The sequence below is a fragment of the Phocoena phocoena genome, chromosome 8 (genome assembly GCF_963924675.1).
Source record: "Phocoena phocoena chromosome 8, mPhoPho1.1, whole genome shotgun sequence".
In the NCBI taxonomy this organism is placed as follows: Eukaryota; Metazoa; Chordata; class Mammalia; order Artiodactyla; family Phocoenidae; genus Phocoena; species Phocoena phocoena.
In genome coordinates this window covers 38,510,814-38,532,175 of record NC_089226.1, presented here as the reverse complement: position 1 = coordinate 38,532,175, position 21,362 = coordinate 38,510,814, and the positions used below count along the sequence as shown (strand labels likewise).

The 21,362-nt window shown below is 37.4% G+C and overlaps 1 protein-coding gene across 1 annotated transcript in view; it reads right to left on the bottom strand.

The window, feature by feature from the left end:
* Positions 1-18,854, bottom strand: part of MTMR2 (myotubularin related protein 2) — a 108,528-nt gene extending 89,674 nt beyond the window's left edge. Inside the window, exon 1 of the mRNA XM_065881330.1 lies at positions 18,775-18,854. Coding sequence (XP_065737402.1) covers positions 18,775-18,854 — 80 coding nt within the window. The remainder of the gene's footprint in view (positions 1-18,774) is intronic.
* Positions 18,855-21,362: the final 2,508 nt, after the last annotated feature.

Genomic DNA, 21,362 nt, shown 5'->3' with positions numbered 1-21,362 from the left:
TCCTGGATGATTCCAATTGCCTACAAACCAGTCTCCCTGCTTCTGCATCCTAGTCTGTTCTTAACACAGCAGCCACAGTGATCCTTCTGAAACATCTGACATAGTCACTCCTCGGCCAAAAACCTTCCACTACCTTCCCATCTCACTCAAAACAAAAGCCAAAGTCCTTAATACAGCCCAAAAGGTTTTCACATCTGCCCCCACCCTTACCTCCCTGACCTCATCTCCTACTATTCCCCCCTCTGCTCCTTTGCACTGTAACAACACAGGAGCCCTTGCTGTTCCTCAAACACACTGGGAAAGCTCCCACTTCAAGTCCTTCATATCTTCCATTACCTCTATCTGTAACTCTCTACTCCTAAATATTCCATTTCTTCCTTTACTTTCTTCAGCTTTTTTGCTCAGATGTTGCCTACTTAGTGAGACCTTCCCTGGCCATTCTATTTAAAATTGCAAGCAACTCCAAACACACCCACTCATTCTCTATTTATCCTCCCTGCTTTATTTTTCCCAAAACACTCATTGCTATCTGACATACTTTTTGTTTTACTTATTTATTTTCTGTTTCCTCCATTTAGTTAATACTTGCTGAGTACTTACTTACCACATGCCAGAAACAGTTCATATACTGATAAAGATTAAATAAAATAATGCATACAAAGAGCTTAGCACATTACCTGACAGAAACACCTTAACAATGTAAAATACTATTTTTATCTAATGGAGGCTGGAATGGGATGCTGCCGACTGTCATCAGAGAACACCAGTTTAACAGAATGAGGTTAAACACAGGGTTGGAGAATTAAAACAAATGAAACTCTAACAATTTTATCCTTAAAGAAGCAAGGAGCTAAATTATCCATAATCAGACAGTCTCTGCCAGAGAAAATGTAATACAATTTATTTAAAACATGACAAAAAAGCAAAAATAACTTCTGGAAAAGGAAATTTCATATTTCCCCTCTAGCAACCAGTTCCAATTATTAAATCATTGTTGGAAACATAAGATCCTTTCTGCTTTCAACACAAATGCCGTGTACTATGTCATCCCCAAAAAGGGATGTCTACCATTAAGCGTTTAATAATGGATTATTATAAGTAACCATACTGCAAAGCACCTTCACAGTACGAAAGCATGGGACACTTTGGAGGATGCTAACACACAAACTATTCTCTCACCCCAACTAGGACATGTAAGCTTAAGCTACAAGAAGAGAAAGGAAAATTAGGTCTCGTAAACCACGGGAAGTCATTTAGCCTCTCAGAGCCTCAATTTCATACTGCAAAGTAGGGATAAAAATACTGATACTTGTTCTTATCGCACTGGACAGTTCTAAAATGATGTGAAAATGCTATCTAAGCATTAAGATTCTTTTATATATAAACACCACTACTAAGGGGGGCGGGGAGGGACCAGCATCCAACAACTGATAATGTACTAAAATATGGAAAATCAAGTTACTGTTAAAATGTTTAAGATATACATGGGGCTATCTAAGAAACAAGGCATCTTCTCAGGAAGACTTTCCACATTAACACCATTCCTCCTGGATGACTCCTTGGATATATACCCTCCTCATCACATTCATCTTTGAGTCACAGCTATTTCTTACGGTTCTTTGCTAATGTTTTCAAGCGAGCTTACGTTTTCTAGTTAGGTAAAATGTGCAAAATAAATGCTTATGTACCAAGAAAACTTCCCAAATAAAAATCAGAGCTCCTCAGAGATTAGCATTCAGGACATATCCATTATATTTAAAATGGTAAGCCAGACCTATTTACCCTAAAATAATTTAAAGGAATAACTGATTTATAGGAAAAAACATTAAATAAATGTCTATTTATATTTGAGATGATCAAATCTATCATGACTAACAGTAAAAGACTCGTGGAAAAGTCACCAGATGTCCAAAAAAAAAAATCACATCATCTTATTTTTGACAAAAGCCAAATTGGATAGAATTTGGGCACACAAATGAAAAGATGACATAGAGAGTCACAGGTTCATGGTCCAAATACTTTTTTTTTAATGACCATTAGTTTCATAACAGTTTCAGAGAGTGATTTCAAAGAGTCAAGATGAAAAGAATTGTGGTGTTACTATTCAAATTAAACTATAACCGTTCCATAGTATCTGCTTTAATCATGAAATGTCACCTGCCCTCAATGACAAAAAGGATTTTTCCAAATGTATGCTTAAATGAGAAATACAACTATGGTTCCAAACTAAGCAATCATTCTCCACTATCCATATTCCATTTAATTGACAGGCTACCAAAAGGGTCATTTCCTGTACCCAATGCCTCTTTTCTTTGATGAGAGTGATCTCCAAAATGGAGCAGAAGTGTTGAGGAAGTGAGGGGCTTTGTGAATGATGACATTCAAGTCATAAGGAAGACCTGAGGGGTGGAGCTGGTATACAAGATGGTCTCAAAGTTCAAATCTAAGGTTCTATGATTCAGAGCATAAAAATCCTAGAGATAAAATTCTAGGATTACAAATGAAGAGTTATGGTTCTAACTATTGGAAATATTTGCTAAACTGGATTTTACCATTTTTAATATCCCTTTCAGCTCTTGATAGTCATAATGCCCCCAACTCTCCCCTCTTATACACACACATGCATACATACATAGAAATAAACTATTGTCCCATATGAAAATGTGATTCAAAGACTTCTCCGTCAACATTATTTCTTACGTATACTGCATAAACTTTCCCTATGAAAAGGCCGTCACACAGCAGCAACATCGTGAAATTTTATTCATTTTCAATTAGTGTGGGCACTTTTCTGCCCAAACCTTTTATCAGAATTGTTATTAAGAAATAGTATCAAATTATAATCATTCTGTTCCTATAAATTCTTTAATGGAGGTACAAAAAAACACTGACAAGGTTCAAATACCTAAGCCATAAGTAAATACAACATTCCCTGGCCCTGGCTAACCTGTAGGTTATTAATAAGGTTCAGAATAATGGAAAGGTAAGTGTACTTCGGAACAAAAACAATCATAATACCTCAAGGGTAGGCCAAACAATTTCTGCCCTCAAGAGCAGTAATGTCTGTACTTATAAAAGTGTGCTATGTCAAAAAAAAACAAGTATAAATAAAACACATTTTAGAAATTAATAAAGTTATTATAGAGAGAATATTTTCTCAAAAGCTACAAAACTGATAAAAATATAACCAGCACTGCGGAATACTCTTGTTACTAATACTAATTATTCTTTATACTTATTCATATGTAGACTGCTTTTCTCAGGAGGCTCAAAATATCTCAGAATAAAACTGCATGATATTCTAAATTCTGATCCATTGTATAATCCTTTGGAAGACCAGTTAAAGATTATATGAACATGCGAACAATTTACATTCTCAGATGTGCTTATCCAAATTTGCAGAGCCATGGCCATTGTAAATGGGAAACCATTCTCAGTAGAACTCCCCTCTTTAACCCACTTCTTATTCTACCCTAAACTATATTATTCTCTTTATTCCTAATTTAAAGGAATCAAGTCAATATTATTTAAATGTTAACTTCTGGCTCCACAAAATAACCAAATGAACATACACACATACCTATGAAAGAACTGAACTTAGCTTTATAGTGACTAAGAGAGGCATAATACAGGACAGCACTAGTCATACTATTTTTCAATAGTCCTGCCACTATCTCAGCCAGAGTGATGCAGTTTTCTTTCCACCACAAGATCAAAACAGAAATCCCATTATCTGACTCTTAGTCTTTCCCACACATTTACTGGTCTGTTGTTATTGCAACAGAATATCTTTTTCCCTTGCTACACTATTCCTAAGAGCAATGTTCCACCCTTTTGGTCTCAAAAGTTCTACTGTTTCAAAGTGTAGCATTTAGGCGAACAGAGTTATACAAACTAATCATTGGTAAGAAGATAGAAATTACTCTTTATATGCTTTTCAAAATCTATAGTATTAAATAAGGTACTCTCGGGCTTCCCTGGTGGCGCAGTGGCTGAGAGTCCGCCTGCCGATGCAGGGAACACGGGTTCATGCCCCGGTCCGGGAGGATTCCCACATGCCGCGGAGCGGCTGGGCCCGTAAGCCATGGCCGCTGTGCCTGGGCGTCCGGAGCCTGTGCTCCGCAACGGGAGAGGCCACAACAGTGAGAGGCCCGCGTATCGCAAAAAAAAAAAAAAAAATAAGGTACTCTCCACTTTTCAATTTTTTTGTGTTTCAGTTAGATTTTTTTTTAAGTTATACTTATTCCTGAGAATTAATCAGGCTAAAAACTTGCTAATTATGACAATTATGTCTAAACAAATGAATTTTTGTACCTACCGCAAAAGTATGTCTTGCCTCAATACTAGTGAACTTACTAGCATCCCTGCCTGCAAAGGCAGAAAAATCTGTCTCCAGATAGCAGGGGTCACTTATCAATTCCAAATATTCCCATGCCTCAAAGTACCCCTCAGCTTCCTTCAAGGATGGAGACTAAGAATCTCTACCTCCACTAAAGGCCTCTTAGCCATCTTCCCTCTGGCTCTTCACACTCTTCCCCTCCATTTGCGGGGCAGGAACTTCCTAAGTCTCCTATTTCATACCCTCCCCTCTCATAGACATTTACTGACATCACCAATGTATCATGTACTGGGGACAGTGTTGAAAACAGATTCATTTTCTTCAAGGGACTTATGGTCTAAGGAAGATGCTGGATATCCAAGTATCTCATGATAGTAAAATGTGGGACAGAAAGGATATAAAGGATGCAATGGAAACACAGAAGAGAACACAAAGCATAGAGCACAGATGCAGAAGTGCTCAGTAGCTGAAAATATGAGCTGCAGGGTCACATGGACTTGGTTTCCCGCTTAGCAAATAATCCAAGCAAGTTACTTAACCTAATTTCTTTCTTTATAAAATAAGGTAATGATATCTTATTAAGACCATAGTAAGGATAAAAAACATGACCTGTAGAAAGCAATTCGTACTAAATACTTAACTGGTAGAAAGCGTTCAACGAATAGCATCGTGGAAATACAAGAGTATCCTTGTCAGAAAGGAAAACAGTATGAAATCAGAAATAAGGGTCTCCTTTTAAAAAGGAACCCACTAATTAAATTAAAATGAAGCAGAGCCCTTGGCCCCAAAAGTACTTTTCACTCAGGTGTACACTGTAAAATGTCTTCATTTGACTAAGATAACTAAACGTATAAACTTTTAAACGTAAAAACAAAGTTTTAGTTAACAGACGAATCACTGAATACTAAGCACAAATATCAAGGGGAAATTTTTTTAATACATATAAATATGTACATATTATACACACACACACACACACACACACACACTCCCACACACATGCATACGTGCATCCTGTGTAACTTCTGATAGATTCAAGCAGAAGACTGGCCCAAAGCTTCAATCACAAAACCAATTCCATCACCAGTATTTTTCAATGTAACTGTTAGCAAAGCACTGACCCTCGTTGACTCTGCTGGTTTGCTGGACTGTTAATGGAATTAACATTACTTTATTGTCAATTGCACCAACACTGGTGGTATTTCACAATAAAATTCAAGCACTAAATGATGCCAAAAATATAGTTATACTCCTCTTAGTTCTCCTGATGTAACATTTCAAAATCCCATAAAAACATTTCTAGCAAAAGTGAAAAAGTGTGTCTGAAAATTAGGGATGCAGATAAACATACCAACATTTTACACTCTTAATTCAAAACAACCTAGAAACAAGTCACCTATCTTTCCATATATCCTAGTAAACAAATGCCTCCCGAGGATTTAATTTCTTTTATTTCCAGTCATTACTGACTATAATCATTACAATAAGATTTAAATCACTTGCCTTATTTAAACTGCTTCACTCCTACTGCTAATTCAATTTTTCTTCAGTATTCCATGGAAAGAAAAGGTTCTTTTCAAAAAAGTATTCTCCTGTAAGTAATGTCCTGAACACATACATAGCATGTTTGCCCAAGAACATTAAAGAATGTATTCTACGTTCTGACTGTGAACGAGCTTTTCTAGAAATGCAAATTTTGCTGTCAATACTTACACAATGGACTACAGTGCATAAGCACTGTTCATGCTCTATTAGTCATTCTTTTGGAAATTTTATTTAAAAAAAAAAGGGCCTGCAGTGTGTATAAAGCACTTAGGATACAAAAGACGTGTTGTCAGAATATTTGCAGGATCTCCGAAATAGAAAAACAACTCCCCCAACAAATTAATTACAGCTTATAGTAATTATTTTTTTAAATGCTACACCAGAAACCTGAATTTCTTAACCAATCTATAGTATAAAAGAGATGACATAAGTGATCTTACCATCATGGCATCTGATTGACAGATGAGAGCCTACATTTTGTATTCTTCTGAGAAACAAAGGAGATCTGAGCTCTGAGACAGCTGGTGCAGTGCATGTTGGCACTTAGTCTGGAAAATCCCTAGGTTCTGAGGTACACATGACCTTGGATACAGTTTAATTTGTATTATTTTATTTTCAGGTCTATCAACTACATTTCCCTAACTAAAAGTTAGGGCATATTACTTGGTAATGCAACAGAAAGTATGAAAAACCAGGTTGTATAGAAATGGTTTACATACAAGTTTTTCTTCTGCAGAGTATTATTTCTTCAAAGATCTTATTTGGAAATATAAATAAATTGGTAAAAGCCAAAGTATTCTAGCCAAAATGAGTGTGTCCACGGGGAATGGGATGACAATTGGACAGGAGGAGGGACTTTCAGTCCCAGCACCAATCCCAACACCCTCAGCAACTCCTTAACAGAGTTTCTCAGAACCCCTTCAAAAATCCTGATTCAAACTCTGACGTGAGCTGAAATTAAAGTTCACATGGATTCATAAGTAGCCTAGAGAGGAAAAGTTAGCAATTTAGCTGGGAAAAATGTGGCACTAAACTGAAAGCTGAAAGAATAGAGCTCAAAGCACACTACATTGAAATTGCATTTCCTTTTAGAAATGAACACTTCCATCCAAATTGAAGTATAAGGGCAGAAACACTAAAAAGAGGAGAGTTGACCTATTCTGTAAATGCTTGCTCAACACTTTTAACTGGACAAACAATAGAAAACACATGGGGAATTCATGCTTTGATAAATGACCTTGCATGTAATTTTCTCATTCCATCATGCAAATCTGAATTCATTATTAAAACCATGAAGTCACATATCCATTCTTTAGGCTATCTAGACAGACATTTTGTTTTCCCAAGACAGAAAAACAAATTATTACTATTAATTGGTCACAACCCCATCAGCATAATGAGATATTACTTTTCTGCACAAACTTCAGTCATATAAGTGAATAGGTGTTTTATTTTGTTTTGTCCTGCACTCACTAAAACATTTTGTAGGAAAATAAGAGCATTCAACGTCTCTTCCTCTTCCTAGCCTGGAATGGTTAAGTTAAAAATCTAATGTATTGGCATCATTCTGTGATTTATCCCTTCTTAATACTGAATACTATTCTCTATTTACCAGATTAAGCTGGTTGTTTTTTCTTGCTTGTTTTTGCCTTTTTTTCCTCTATCTGTATAAAAAGGACGAGGAAAACATCTCTCTTTTAAAGTACTTTTAGAATAATAAAACAATGTTAGTATAGCCCTTTACAAATGTCAAAGAGCTCTCATACACATTTATCTTCCATACATATTACCAACTCTGGGGTTAGATTGCCTGGTACTAAATTCTGGTTCTACCACCCTGTTGTGACCTCAAGGAAGTTACTTAACCTCTCTGTGCCTCAGATTCCTCATCTATAAAGTGGGGCTAATGATAATTCTTATACCTCATGGGACTGTTATGAAAATTAAATGAATATATGTAAAATAGTTAAAACAGTGCCTACTACATGGTACACGCTACACAGGCATTAACTATTCTTTTAAATTATTGTCATCAGCATAAGTCACCATATTTATGTCTCACATAGGACAGCAAGTATCATTTTACCCTTTTTCCAGATAAGGGAATCAGGCTCCGAGAAATCAAGGGACTCACCCAGGGTCATAGTTAAAAGAAGTATAATCCGAACTAAAAACCACAAGGCTAAGAAAGTATCAAGGAATACAATGAAGGAATTATACTGCGTGATAAGACACCTTTTTAGAACCACCATATTTACAATTTTAAGTCTGTGGTTACAAAAAGAGCAAACAAAAATATTTCATGGGAAGAAAATTTTAAATTAAAAAAATACAGCTTATTAGAAATGAATATGTGATCTTAAAATGTCTTTTTAAAAATCTTACAGTTAAAACATGTCCCAAAATTTCCGGAAAATTGAGTAATAGCATTTTATAGTTAAACTCAGTCGTTAATTTGAGAATTACAGAATATTTCAAAGAAAACTGGATAACGACATTTACTAATGTAAGGTTACAATTCAGTAACTATCAATATACAATACAATATAAAACACATACAACACTAAAATTAATTCAAATACATATAGTTCAGAAAATACTTTAGAATAATTTAGTCCCTCAGAGATATTGTGAATATCAACTACAACAATGGAGTATCATAAATATAAATGACTTCAATTATTTAAGGTCTCTGGCATGGTATACAAAGTATCAGCTTCTGTACAAAGCAAATAAAACCACTCCTAATAATAGCTTATAGAATACAAAGGAAAAAAAACAAAGTTTTAACAGTAACCTGTTCATACTATTTATCAAGCACCTACTATCTGCAAAGCACTATGCTAGCTACCCATCATTCAAAACGGAAATCAGATCCTTCCTTTTCAGAAGCATAAAATTTAAATACCAAGTAGGGATAGTGCCATGGGGGGAATAAAAGGTTTTTTTCCTCTTCCTGGACTACCAGGGGTTCCCCCCAAACCCAGTGATTTCAAAATCAGAACCAGTCATATATCTGACTAAAGATGAAGAAACAAACAGTTGATGTTCTTCAGTTATTTTTTTAGTTACTTTTTTCAGGAACAGTGATGAACTGCCTATGATTTTATATATATACGCTGTCTGGCCTAATAAAACCCACAACGTGACTTGAAGTCTAGGAGTCAGCAGATCACTTCTGGCACTAAATATCTCCATGACTTTGGAGAAAACACCACCAACCATTCCTGGCCTTCTAACACTTATGGTGCCTTTGGGTAAAGTTATTAAACTTCTCTAGGTCATTCCCTCAACTGCAAACTTATAGAGCTGTACTAGAATCCAAAAAGTAACTGGATCGGTGGGGTTCTCACTTTAAGACTCCTGGGCCCAGTCCCAGTGATTCAGAATGTCTGGCCTGGAACCCAGGAAGCTAAGTGTTCACCAAGCACCACAAGTGACTGAAATGTGCAGGCGGGCCTCAGCCACACTTGAGAAATTAACTACATGATCTCTAATGTACCAACTGTATAAAAAGATGACATAACAAGATGACATAACTTATTTCAGAAACAAGGTCTTAGGAATTCTGGATCTAGCTCAATGTTCAGGACATAATCTATGTTAAACAAATACTTAGAGAGAGTAAGAAAGGAAGGGAGCTGGTAAAGACAGAAGGGAAGGCAGGGAGGAGGCTAGCTAGCTTACTGGTCATAGTTCTGCCAAGAAACATAAAGAATGATAGTAAAATTAAAACTGTGCAAATCATACATCAGCAGCTAGAAAGCGAAGACCTCAGTCTCTACACACGTACAATTTTAAATACAACATAACCCCCTGTGAAAGTGCAAAGTACTAAAGAGAAAAAAGCAAAAAACAGTACATGGAAGCCAAAAGAATCCTAATGGAAAATTACTGATGACTAAAACTTAGTGACTGTTTTCCCTAGGTAGAAGAGAACAGAATTTTAAGAACTAGGACTTGGAATTGGGACTAAAGTTTGAAGTTACTGGTTAGTCATATGCATAAATTGCATTTGGGGTAATATACGAATTGCAGAAATATTGTTGGCAATATTCCCTTCTGTCCATTTTTTATTTCCATTTTCCCATTCACTTACATTACAATTTTTGAGATGTTTTATCTTCACTTCTGATGATCTTCAAATGTCAATGGCTCTTAACACATTAACTGTAAACAAACACAAAGGAACTTAGGGGAATTCAGATATTTAAGGAACCCTACAGTAAAGTATTCTAAAGTATTCTGTGAAGCCTACAGGGGAGGGAGGGTTGGGAAGAGGCATCATGTTTACTTGCTTTTTTATTTATCTGACGTTCAAAATGTAAAACTATTCTTCTGAATGAAAATGATACTATCCTCTTAATCATCAGGCAAAGAAAAAAAAAATCCTATTTTCTGTCAGAAGAAAAAACATTCAAAGCTAGAGAAAATTCTCTCCAAAAATGGACATTCTGAATTCACTAATGTATTGTGTACCTTATCCTTCTCCTGCTCAGCAGTACAGCTGGTCAAGGAAACTCATTTCCTCATCAAGACAACCCAACTGACCTGCCCTGGGACTGCCCTTAACTACCAAGTTTTGCCCTGGAGCTGGGGCACCAGATCGTCAGGTATGATGAGCTCATTACAGCACAGAGACTCTGAAGTTAAAAATGACTTGGGTTCAAATGTCAAACTGCTCTCCCTAATCTTCAGTTTTCTCATCTGTAAAATGGAAACAGTAATACTGTTTATTTTATACACTTATGAGGATTATATGAGAAAATGCATATAAGGGATTTACCACTATGCCTAGCATATAGTAAGCACTCAATAAATGTTAAGTGCTATTATTTATATTATTATCATTGGGACTGTTGATATTAATACTATTAATTGTTTACTACAACAACTTTCTACCACTTGAAAAGCAAAGCTTATCTCAGATGTTCATATTTTTAGGTACTGCCTTTGGTTAAAATGGAAGAGTATTATCCAATACTAGTAACAGAGGACATTCATATCATATTAAAATTTTATTTTTGACATTTGCTGCATTGCCCGGCTCAACTCAAGAAAATTAAGGCTCATAATCACTAGCCCATCATCAGCCAAAGTTATTACACCTTTTGCTAATATACAACCTCCTAACAAAGTCCTAGGTGAACAACTATTCACTTGCTGTTTTCAGTAATAGCAATTCTGTTAAGGAGATGGATATATTTGTAACCCATGCCTATTAAACCCTATGAGCACAATGAATAATGCTGTATCAAACCAGAAGAGACTCTTCTACCCTCCTCTACTTATCCCCAAATGATTAAACTCCTCTGTTTGACATTACATGCTTAAAATATTAATATTTAAGTTAGATGACACAAAAATGCATAAAACATTGAGTTCTCTGAATTTTCAATCAAACCTTTAGGTTGAAGATGTAAAAATAAACACAAGATACTGGCAAAAGCATTCATAAATTAACATAACCCAAAATGGCCTGCTTTATTTCTCTTATGAAGACCAAAGATTTTGAACTGAAATGAGAGAAAATACCTAAGTATGACCTGATGCAATATTCTAGGGGGAGATACAACACATGGATACATGGCTTGGAAATGAACGCCAAACTGCAGAGGAGTAATCAGTGTAGGCCATCATCCTCATACCACCACTACTTTACCAGGCAACTCCTTGAGCTCTTCAAATGAAATAACAGCTGATCATTTCTCATCTGATTTCTATTTGCCTTTCTCTTAATCACCTGGCAATTAAGTCGTCTATCCCCATTATGGTCCTAGATTAAGATTATAAAAATCTGGCCCAAGATAATACAAACGAAAAAAAGTAAAAAGCTTAAAAACTCAAGAGTTTAGAGCATTCCAAGATACAGTTCTCTATTTCGGTCTGCTATGATATATCATCTCTTTCCAAGCATTTTCTATTATGGTCATTGCAGGCAAATCTAAGAACACCTTTGGCATAAATTAAGTGTTGTACACTCGAACTGAAAAATATTTTCCTTGCTTTAAGACGATTTATTTGTATACATGGAAGAAGCTGCTATCTCCAATACCCATTCTCTCCTATTCCTTAGAGATAGACGTCCAATGTCCAGCTCAGAATAAAGCCTCCCAGAAGAGACTACGTATCCTAGCCTCCGTTGTGGCTAGGTATGGCCATGGGACCATGATCTGGCCAACTGGATGTAAGCTTAAAGGCGGTATGTGACTTCAAAAAAAGTATCTTTTACATAGAGGAACATGCCTTTCTTCTTCCCTTCCTCCTTCCTTTCGACTAATGAAGATCCAATGGGTAAAGCATTGCAATAGCAATTTCAGTTTTTGAGCTAACACTGGAATGTAACATACACTAAGTCAGAAAGAGTCTGTGTCCTTGATACTTTATATCCACTATATCAGATCTGTATTAACTATCTCCGGGCTTTTACCGTGGGGGGAAAAAAACCACAAAATTATCTGTTTTAAGCCACTGTTGGTTTGATTTTCTGTTATACTCTAAACCTAAATCCTAACTTTAAAAAAATAATAAAGAGTTTTCCAAGTAAGTGTATTTAGGTTTTTTGACGTGTATAGGTTGAAACATTTTAAAAGTTAATTTTTATTATATTGAAAACATAGCATTTGCCCTTATTTAATCTAGACTAAGAAGTACTTAAAGAGGTCAAGAGTTAATCACATCCAGTAAAGAGTCTTTGAAAGAAGGAAAGTTCATCAGCAATTACTGCATGGGTACTATGTACTTGGCCAGGAGAAGAACTGTGAAGCTTGCTCATTAGTGGTCTATAGTGATGACAACATTGGTACATTTAGATGTGTTTAGAGAAACACATGTGCTCTAAGTAACAGGCTTATAGTAGTTCTAACACAGACCTTAACCTAGTCCTAGAAACACATTAAGAGGGATATGCACAATCAGTTCTGTGTAATAAAGCTACAGGAAAGGGAATTGAGGTTATTATTTTCATTAAGAGGGCATCTTCTCTAGTCCCTTTAATTTTAAGAACCTTGTATCAATCTTTTCATTTTATATAGTTCCGCTTTTAACCTGACTTCCTGTGGAATGCAGCCTTATAAAATCACTCCCTATCCATATCACCTCTCAATAGTTTTAATCCTATCCACTGATTTAACTAAATTATAGAGTAGGCCAAGAGATGGCAAGTGCTTTACCTATTCAAAACTAACTTCCTTTAAAAGAAGAAAATATTCTATACTAATCTAGAGAATGGTCAAGTCCTGAATCACATGCAACCTTTGTCCCTGATGAATCTGAATACAATAGCATTAATTGGCAGCTTTCCAAAATAAACTCACTGCTTACTGAACATCTGTATCTGGGTTATTTCCTTCCCTTGGGCATAATCCTTTATTGGTTCAGGTGATGGCCTCCTGGAATTCTTTATAATACTTTTTTAATATGTATGTTACCACTAGTGCATCTCACCAAGGATCTATTTTTAAGAAAAGCCTAAAACATATATTCTTGATTTGGTGTTCTTTCTTACAGCTACAAAAGAAAAAAGCTAGGGAAATTTCCAAAAAGCGAGATACAATAAATCCACAAGAGATGACTTTTACCTCTCACTACTTCAGTCAGTATTCTTACAAAAGTGCTCTAAGTAACAGGCTTATAGTAGTTCTAACACAGACCTTAACCTAGTCCATTTCAACTAATATTGATGGAGTTACTAGGCAACAATCAGGAAAAGACCCAAGACAATGGTTCTCAAACTTCAGCATGCATCAGGATCACCTGGAGGTCTTATTAAAATACAAACTGTGGTCTCCACCCCCAAAGTTTTTGATTCAGTTAGAAATGAGGTAGGCCCAGGAAATCTGTATTTTAACAAATTCCCAAGGGATGCTGATGCTACTGTCCTGGAACTACTGACCTATATTAATAGAAGACTATTGATGACAGCATAAGAAAGAATAAAACATACACAGGACCCAGTCTCAGCTTTAGTATTAACTTGTATACTTTTGATTGGTAATTTAAATGTTCTTCCAGAAAGATATATACAATTACTGATTAGTTCACAAGAATATTGGATCTTATCTAACAGAACTTCAAGGTTCTTTTAGGGTCCTGTTATAATGAAACCCAAAATAAGTAATTTTTAGGCTACCAAAATGTTCAATGTCTGATGCAAGGAGTTAATAACAAGGCCAAGGTTGGAGATTCAACCTATTAGCTTCACTTTGTTCTGTAGCTATAGTTTCTACCACCAATCAGGCCAGCTGCCTCAGAAGACATGCCAAGAGTCAAAAGGAGTATTGGTAAGAATGTGTGATTGGATACAAATCCATCACCACTACTGAAAAAACAACCTAAAAGGATATTTCCTACTTACATCACCTCTAAGTAACCTTGGGGCTGAAACCAGAAATGAGACCTTATGACAAAATGTATTGTAGAAATCTTAAAAACTCTCCTACCTCTTCAGGCTGTAAGTACCATCAAAACTCATAGAAACAGAAATCCAGGATCTACTGTTTTCGAATGATGATAATTTTTTTTTTTTTTTTTTTTTTTGTGGTACGCGGGCCTTTCACCGCTGTGGCCTCTCCCGTTGCGGAGCACAGGCTCCGGACGCGCAGGCTCAGCGGCCATGGCTCACGGGCCTAGCTGCTCCGTGGCATGTGGGATCTTCCCGGACCGGGGCACAAACCCGTGTCCCCTGCATCGGCAAGCGGACTCTCAACCACTGCGCCACCAGGGAAGCCCGCGAATGATGATAATTTTAAGGAAGACATGCAATTCTAAAATCTAATTAGTTGGAGCTACTTTTTTGATTACATTATGTGCACCTCCCCTCTGATTTTTTTTTTTAATCTAAGCTAAACGTAAATACAGAATGCTCATAAATACTAATGAATATACAGACTAGAAATCAACTGATAACCCAAAATCATCTGAGACAAACAAGTGGTACCCAAAGTAATTAGAAAATGAGGAGATATATATAGGATGAAAGAAATATACATTAAATAAAATGACTGAAAAAATAAATTAGAGAGAAAGAGACCAAAGTAATCAAGACAGATGGAAAATCCAGTAGGCTAAGGAAACAATGTTGTGAAGACATACAGGAGTGGGCACAGAAAAGATAATGCAGCCAATAAAATAGCTCAGGGTGTCAAGAGGCTTCGTGCAAGGGTAACTTCCCAGCTTGAACCTGAAGTTGTGACTTTACAGGCCAAATCCACATAAGAAAACCCTTTTTAATTCTCTGAATAGAAACCGCAAATAAGACAAGTGGGGTGAACATTCAGTCAACATTTCTTTATTCAATCATTCACTGGGCACATATTCAGCACCAGATATATTAGCATATGATTATGCACTGTAAAAAGTAATCAAAGAAGCTCACTTAAGCAGTACATTTTATAACAGTGTACAAAATGGAAAACCAGACTAAGAAGGCAGAATAGTACCAATATAGTATCAAATTCTGCTGTATAACTTCTACAACCTAAGGCTCAGGCCTACCCTAGCTACCATATCCAGCCTACAGTGTTGTTCTATCAATATCCTACACAAGAATCAGAGCAAAACCAACAAGAAGAAAATTATGGAATACAGCCAGATAAATAGTGTGCTGAAGTGAATTTTTTCACAACTCTCTCTCTCTGTGGGGCAGAACATGTGTGATGAATGGACAATAGCAGGATATACAAGAGCTGCTGAACAGCTCACTGAAGTAGACAATACCAAGCAGGACTCACCAAAGAAAATTACTTTTTTTAAGGATGCAAGATGATGTAATTCCTAATCATATACAGCTGATTAGGAAACTGCTATGTGATGAATATCATATTAAGAATGAAACTGTTCTGTGACCAAAGATATCAGGCCTATGATGACCTAGAAGGCAAAGCTAGAGCAACGGCAATTCTGAGCTGACTACAGATTTATAGATACATACATAGGCAGTAGATATATAGATATCAAGATTCAATATATGCTTAGTGTGAACTACAGATCCCACAAGAGCTAGTCACCCAACTTAAATGGAGTGTGTCATTTTCCAAAAAACAATGGGCAACCACATAGGTTACAGTACTATTTTTCAGATGTATATTCTTCCTACTTCCCAGAAGAGTGTAAAACATTTTACAAATTAACACATTTAAACATAATGTTTAAAATGAATTCATCTAACAGAAGTACTTGAAGAAATTAAAGATGAGTATATTACCAACTTCAGTTATAAATCTGACTTAAGTCTTTTGCCAAATTGAAGATGCATTAATAGTTTCCATTTTCAAACAAATAGGAAATATACTTTTTTGCATAAACAATTTTCCTTGGAACTAAACTCAGCAGAAATTTGTTAATCGAACGTGTAAAAGACAATCTGTAACACACTGAACAGTATTATTAACTATTATTCTACAGGAGATATCAAAACAATTTCACAAGGCAATTTCCTAATTGAAAATTTGAAAATGAAAATTTCCTAATTGTATAAAACAAAAGCATAACTACAATTTAAGGGTGAGATTTCTGCAAAAGGCTGAGATAATACAGTTCAAACACCAATATTTTGCTTTATTATAGGCTAACAAAAGTAATAAACTTAATCTGGGTAGCCACTTAACATTGCTTTTATAACCACAGTTGTCCATCCCCGTCCCCCCTGTACTAGAATCATGTGACTGTTACCCTAAATTAAGTTTAAAATTAGGCTTTCTAACAAGTGTCTACAATGCAGCTTTTCTATAATGTTATTAAAGAGAATACCACAAACAGGTGTAATGATTCATGAAATAAAAGATATGAAAGAATTTAGCAGGGTGGACTGTATACAGTAGACAATCAAATGTTATTTTTCCACCTTCTAGAGAAGAGGAATAAAAGCTGGCATTTTCCTGTGAAAGTACAGTCATACTTATATTTTTGTCTGGAGGGGATGAAGCTAACATACTCTAGTCAAAATTCAAGGAGTTCTTAATTTTCTCAAATTCATATGTAACATAATGTTTCATTAAGAAGTTAAAAATATATATATATAAACTTTAAAGTTGCTGGACTTTTTTTTTTTAGAAAATAATTGTGCTTAAGTGGCACAGGTAGGTACATTAGTTTGTAATACTAACAGACATTTATTTAGTGTAATTGCAAAAATTCATAACAAAGCTTATTATCATCAAGTATTATCATTAAGATAAAGAATTTTAAAGCTCCAAAGGACCTTACAGGTTTTCTAGATCAACCCCCTTACTTCAAAAGATGAAAAACCTGCAGACTGGAAAGGTTAAATGATACAGGCCAAGTCACTAGCTGAGCCTAGGACTTTAAAAGAGCCTGAGCCTCCTGACTTCCAGTACTTTCTTTCTAACAACATTATGCTGCCTCCTGTGGTTCCAAATCCTCTCCCTGGGATGAGATTACTAGTTGCCTCATTTTTGCTCTTTACATTCTATCCTGAGCCATAGTTGTCATTCATAATTCTCCCATAAAACTGTAATTTTCGAACCTGTTTTCTGAATGATTTTACAGCTGAGTGTAAATCCCCAGCTTTCTAAATTTCCAAGTAATAAACATAAACTTAAAAAATACTTAAAACAAGTGTACACTGTACATAATCAAACACAAAGAAAAATTCTTCTCTCCTGGATAACTCAATATACAAATTAAAAAAAAAAACATTTATTAAGCACCTCTGACAGGAAGGGTCTCTGTTTAATGCTGGTGATATGAAGATGAATACGATCCTTGTCCTCAAGTAGCTTATAGCCTAGTAGAGAAGACAATTAAACCAACAATTACACTGTGCTTGTTAAGGACTCTGAAACCAGTGTGGGCAGGTTGCTATGAACGCATTTACGAGAATCTAATTTAGAACGGTGGGATCAGCTACTGATTTCCCAATGAGGTCCCGAACAGCCACAGGAAAAAAAATGGCAGTATCACCCATATCTAGCAGAATCCAAAATGAATTAGAAGAGACAGAGCAACTTCAATTTATTCACAGGAAAAAATGAAAATAGTGTTTTCACAGCGGTTTAGTATCTAATAACTCTCTAATAACAGCTAGACTATTTTTCAACGGAAAAGAACCTGATTTCATTGTGGCCATATAACAAATACAGGTCTTCCAATTATTTCTTAATAAAATTTTAAATCATTATTTTAAAACCAAAGGAAAAAACTGCGTCTGAAACACGTGTAGTTAACATTCACAACAGCTCTCTGCAAAGCTGCATAGTAAAGTCCTCCTCAAAATCCCATCTGGTACAGGAGAAATAACCTGGAGAACCGGTAGCCCAAGAAGGAAGAAAACTACCACTCATTAGTTACTCGGGAATAATGACTTTCAGCTGGAAGATTCAGACCAGAGAAGCACAGTGGTGGGTATTTTTACTTACATTTTAAAGCAAAGTGCGGGGGGGGGGGGCGGGGGTGGAGATCAGAATGTAAGGAAAATAGTAAAAGAGATAAGTGAAGCGAAGGGAAAGAGACGAGAGAGTCTTTAAGCAAAGACTTAAAGACGAATGGAGAAAACACTGGAGGATGATTCCGGAAAGAGTGGTAAAGAGAGAAAGGCAGGGAGGAAATGGGGGGAGGGCTATACAAAAAATGAATTAAGAAGTAATGAAAGATTAGAGAATGTAATGAACCAGGGCTTCCCCAACCGCGGATAAAACGACCTCGGAATACAAAAGGTAGAGGAGCCGAAAAAGAAGCAGTAAGTTTTAACCTCCTCTTTCCCAGCCTCTAACCCCCAGAGAGGGATAAAGAAGACGTTCCCAGTCCTAGGGAAGGAATTCCGGCGCAGTCTCCTGGAACCAGAGGCGGCGAGCTGGGGCACCATCCAGCGAGGCCCCGGCCCCACTTCATCCCCCTCGGACGCTGGGCGAGGCCCTGGGCGTCCCGGTTACCTGGACAGGGAATCCACGCTGGGTGGCCGTGCTACTGCCGGCTGGGAGCCAAGACTCTCGCAACTCGAGCTCTTCTCCATGGCGCGGCGGAGGCAGCGGGAGAGAAAGCCTGCAGCGACCTCCGCGGCTGCCGGGCTGCAGAAACGAAGGGCGGAGTGCGACTGGCAGGGGCCGCGGTCAGGCCCGCGCCGGCCCAGGAGGGAAACCGGAAGCGGCCATGTTCCCCCAGCTTGCACCGCGCGCGGGGGCTGCCGGGGAGCCGGAGGACCCCGCGGCGCCCTCAGACGCCCGCCCCCCACGCGCCACGCACGTTGTGACCCCCCCGCGTCCCCACGCGCCGCGCCAGCTGTGTCCGCCGTGCCTCCGCTGGTCGATGGGAAAGTGAGGGGGCGGCACCGGAGGGGAGGGGGTTCCGTGAGGCAGGAGGTTCCGTGAGGCAGGAGGGACCAGGGCTGCGGAAGGAGGGGACATTTTAAAAATAAGAGAGAGGAAACGGAATGTTACGAACGAGCGTCTCAAGAGAAGAAAGAGACAAGGACCTTAAGGACGGGGAAGATTGTGACAGGAATGTGGAGGTCAGGGAAAGTGGGAGGACAGAGTAATAAAGGAACGTGGGCAAACAGTAGGATGAGGGGGCAGAGGGATTTGGGGAATGAGGAAGGGAGGAAGAGAACATAGGGACGCGTAAAGGATAAGGATATGAGAGATGAGATGGCAAAATGTTTACCGGATTAGGGGCTGAAAATAATGATTAAATAGTTGTTCATTAAATCATAAACGCTGCTTTAGAGTTAGTCATGCATTCAAATCCTGCCTTTGCCAGTTATTTGCAGTGTAATTCAAGGCATGGAACATCAGCTTCCTTATCTTTAAAATAGGAATAATAATAGTTTCAGAGATTAAATGAGTTAATACATGTTAAATGCTTAAAATACTGCTTCATACATAGAAAATACTCAAATGTAAGTAGTATTACTACTGTCTCCGTAGGGGTTGTTAGGATGGAATGGACTAATGTATACCAGCAGTTTCTAAACTTCAAAAATGGTGGCTGTAGGAGGGGAAGATGTAGGAAGCAGGGCTGAGAAGTAAGCAAGTGATTGGTATGGGAAGGGTAATAGGGAAAGTATAAAACAGGGAAAAAGTTAATGTTCATTCTATTTCTGTTGCACCCCTGCCCCAGCATTGTAGAAAGAGCACTAGAACAGAAGCTGAAACTTTCAGTCCTACTGTGAGTTGGATTAAAGTCTCTGTGGTCTGGAAGTGTCTGAAGGGGAAAATCACTTTTGGCATTAATCCATTGTCCACACAAAAACAGTATGAAAGAGGAAATGGGGAAGGAACTGTTAATTGTGTGAAAAGATTAGACACATATACTGTTGGATGCAGTGGTGTTGGACAGAGGGCAAACTTTTAGTAATCTTTCCCTGTCCTTCCAAATTCCCAAGCAGGGCAGGAAGGGAGGGTAGAGGGATAGAACTGTGATAAGAGAACCAGAACTGGGTGAAGGAGAAATGGTTCTGCTGGTAATTTTCTGTTACAGAGGACAAAGGAATGCCATAGGAAGGATACATAAAAGAATTTTTCTGATAGAGACTGAATCCCAATCACCTCGTGTATGTGGTATAAAAATATGCAGATTATTTCTGTGAAAAACTTAGACAATGAGTCTTTTAAAAAAAAAACACTTCCTTGCTAGGATAAATAGAATTATGTTGATTTAAACTATATTTAATTTATACTGACAACTGATGTTTTTAAGAAAATCTTAAAGTATAGGGCCAGTGCAATTGAACTATTAACTTGCAAGTACCTTCCCCAGAGGAACAACTAAACTAGTTGTGTTCAGTATAAACTATAGTACCTATTACAATGAATGAATATGTGTTTAAGCAGAAAGACGTGGCCTTTCTGTTCCATTTTCCAGCTTGGCAGGGACAGGATGGTAACTGATGGGTTTTATTTCTATCATTTTTTTTTTGTACGCCGGCCTCTCACTGTTGTGGCCTCTCCCGTTGCGGAGCACAGGCTCCGGACGCGCAGGCTCAGAGGCCATGGCTCACGGGCCCAGCCGCTCCACGGCATATGGGATCTTCCTGGACCAGGGCACGAACCCGCGTCCCCTGCATCTGCAGGCGGACTCTCAACCACTGCGCCACCAGGGAAGCCCATTTCTATAACTTTTAAAGAGAACTGTACTCCTCTGATAGGCAGAGAGAATAAGTAGTCAGGAACACTTGACAAGAATAAACGTCTACAGTGATTCATTAAAAAAATGTTGCTTCTCCATCCTTACCTGCCTTCCAAAATGCTGGCTCACTGTCATCTGATGCCTTGACATAGATTTTCCAAGCTAAGTTTAGTAGAAACTGATGAATCCTTGAATGGGAGACCCATGTACTTTCTACTACCCAGTTCATTTTTAGCACTGTGTTGATAGAGCACTTGAAACCATCTGCCTGATGATGTAATAATTTGTATATGAGTCTATTTGATGATTAATAAAGCACAGTAATGTTAAGTGTACAGACTTTGGAACCAGAAAAATCTGAAGTGGAATACTGATTCTGTCACTCACTTGCTCTGTG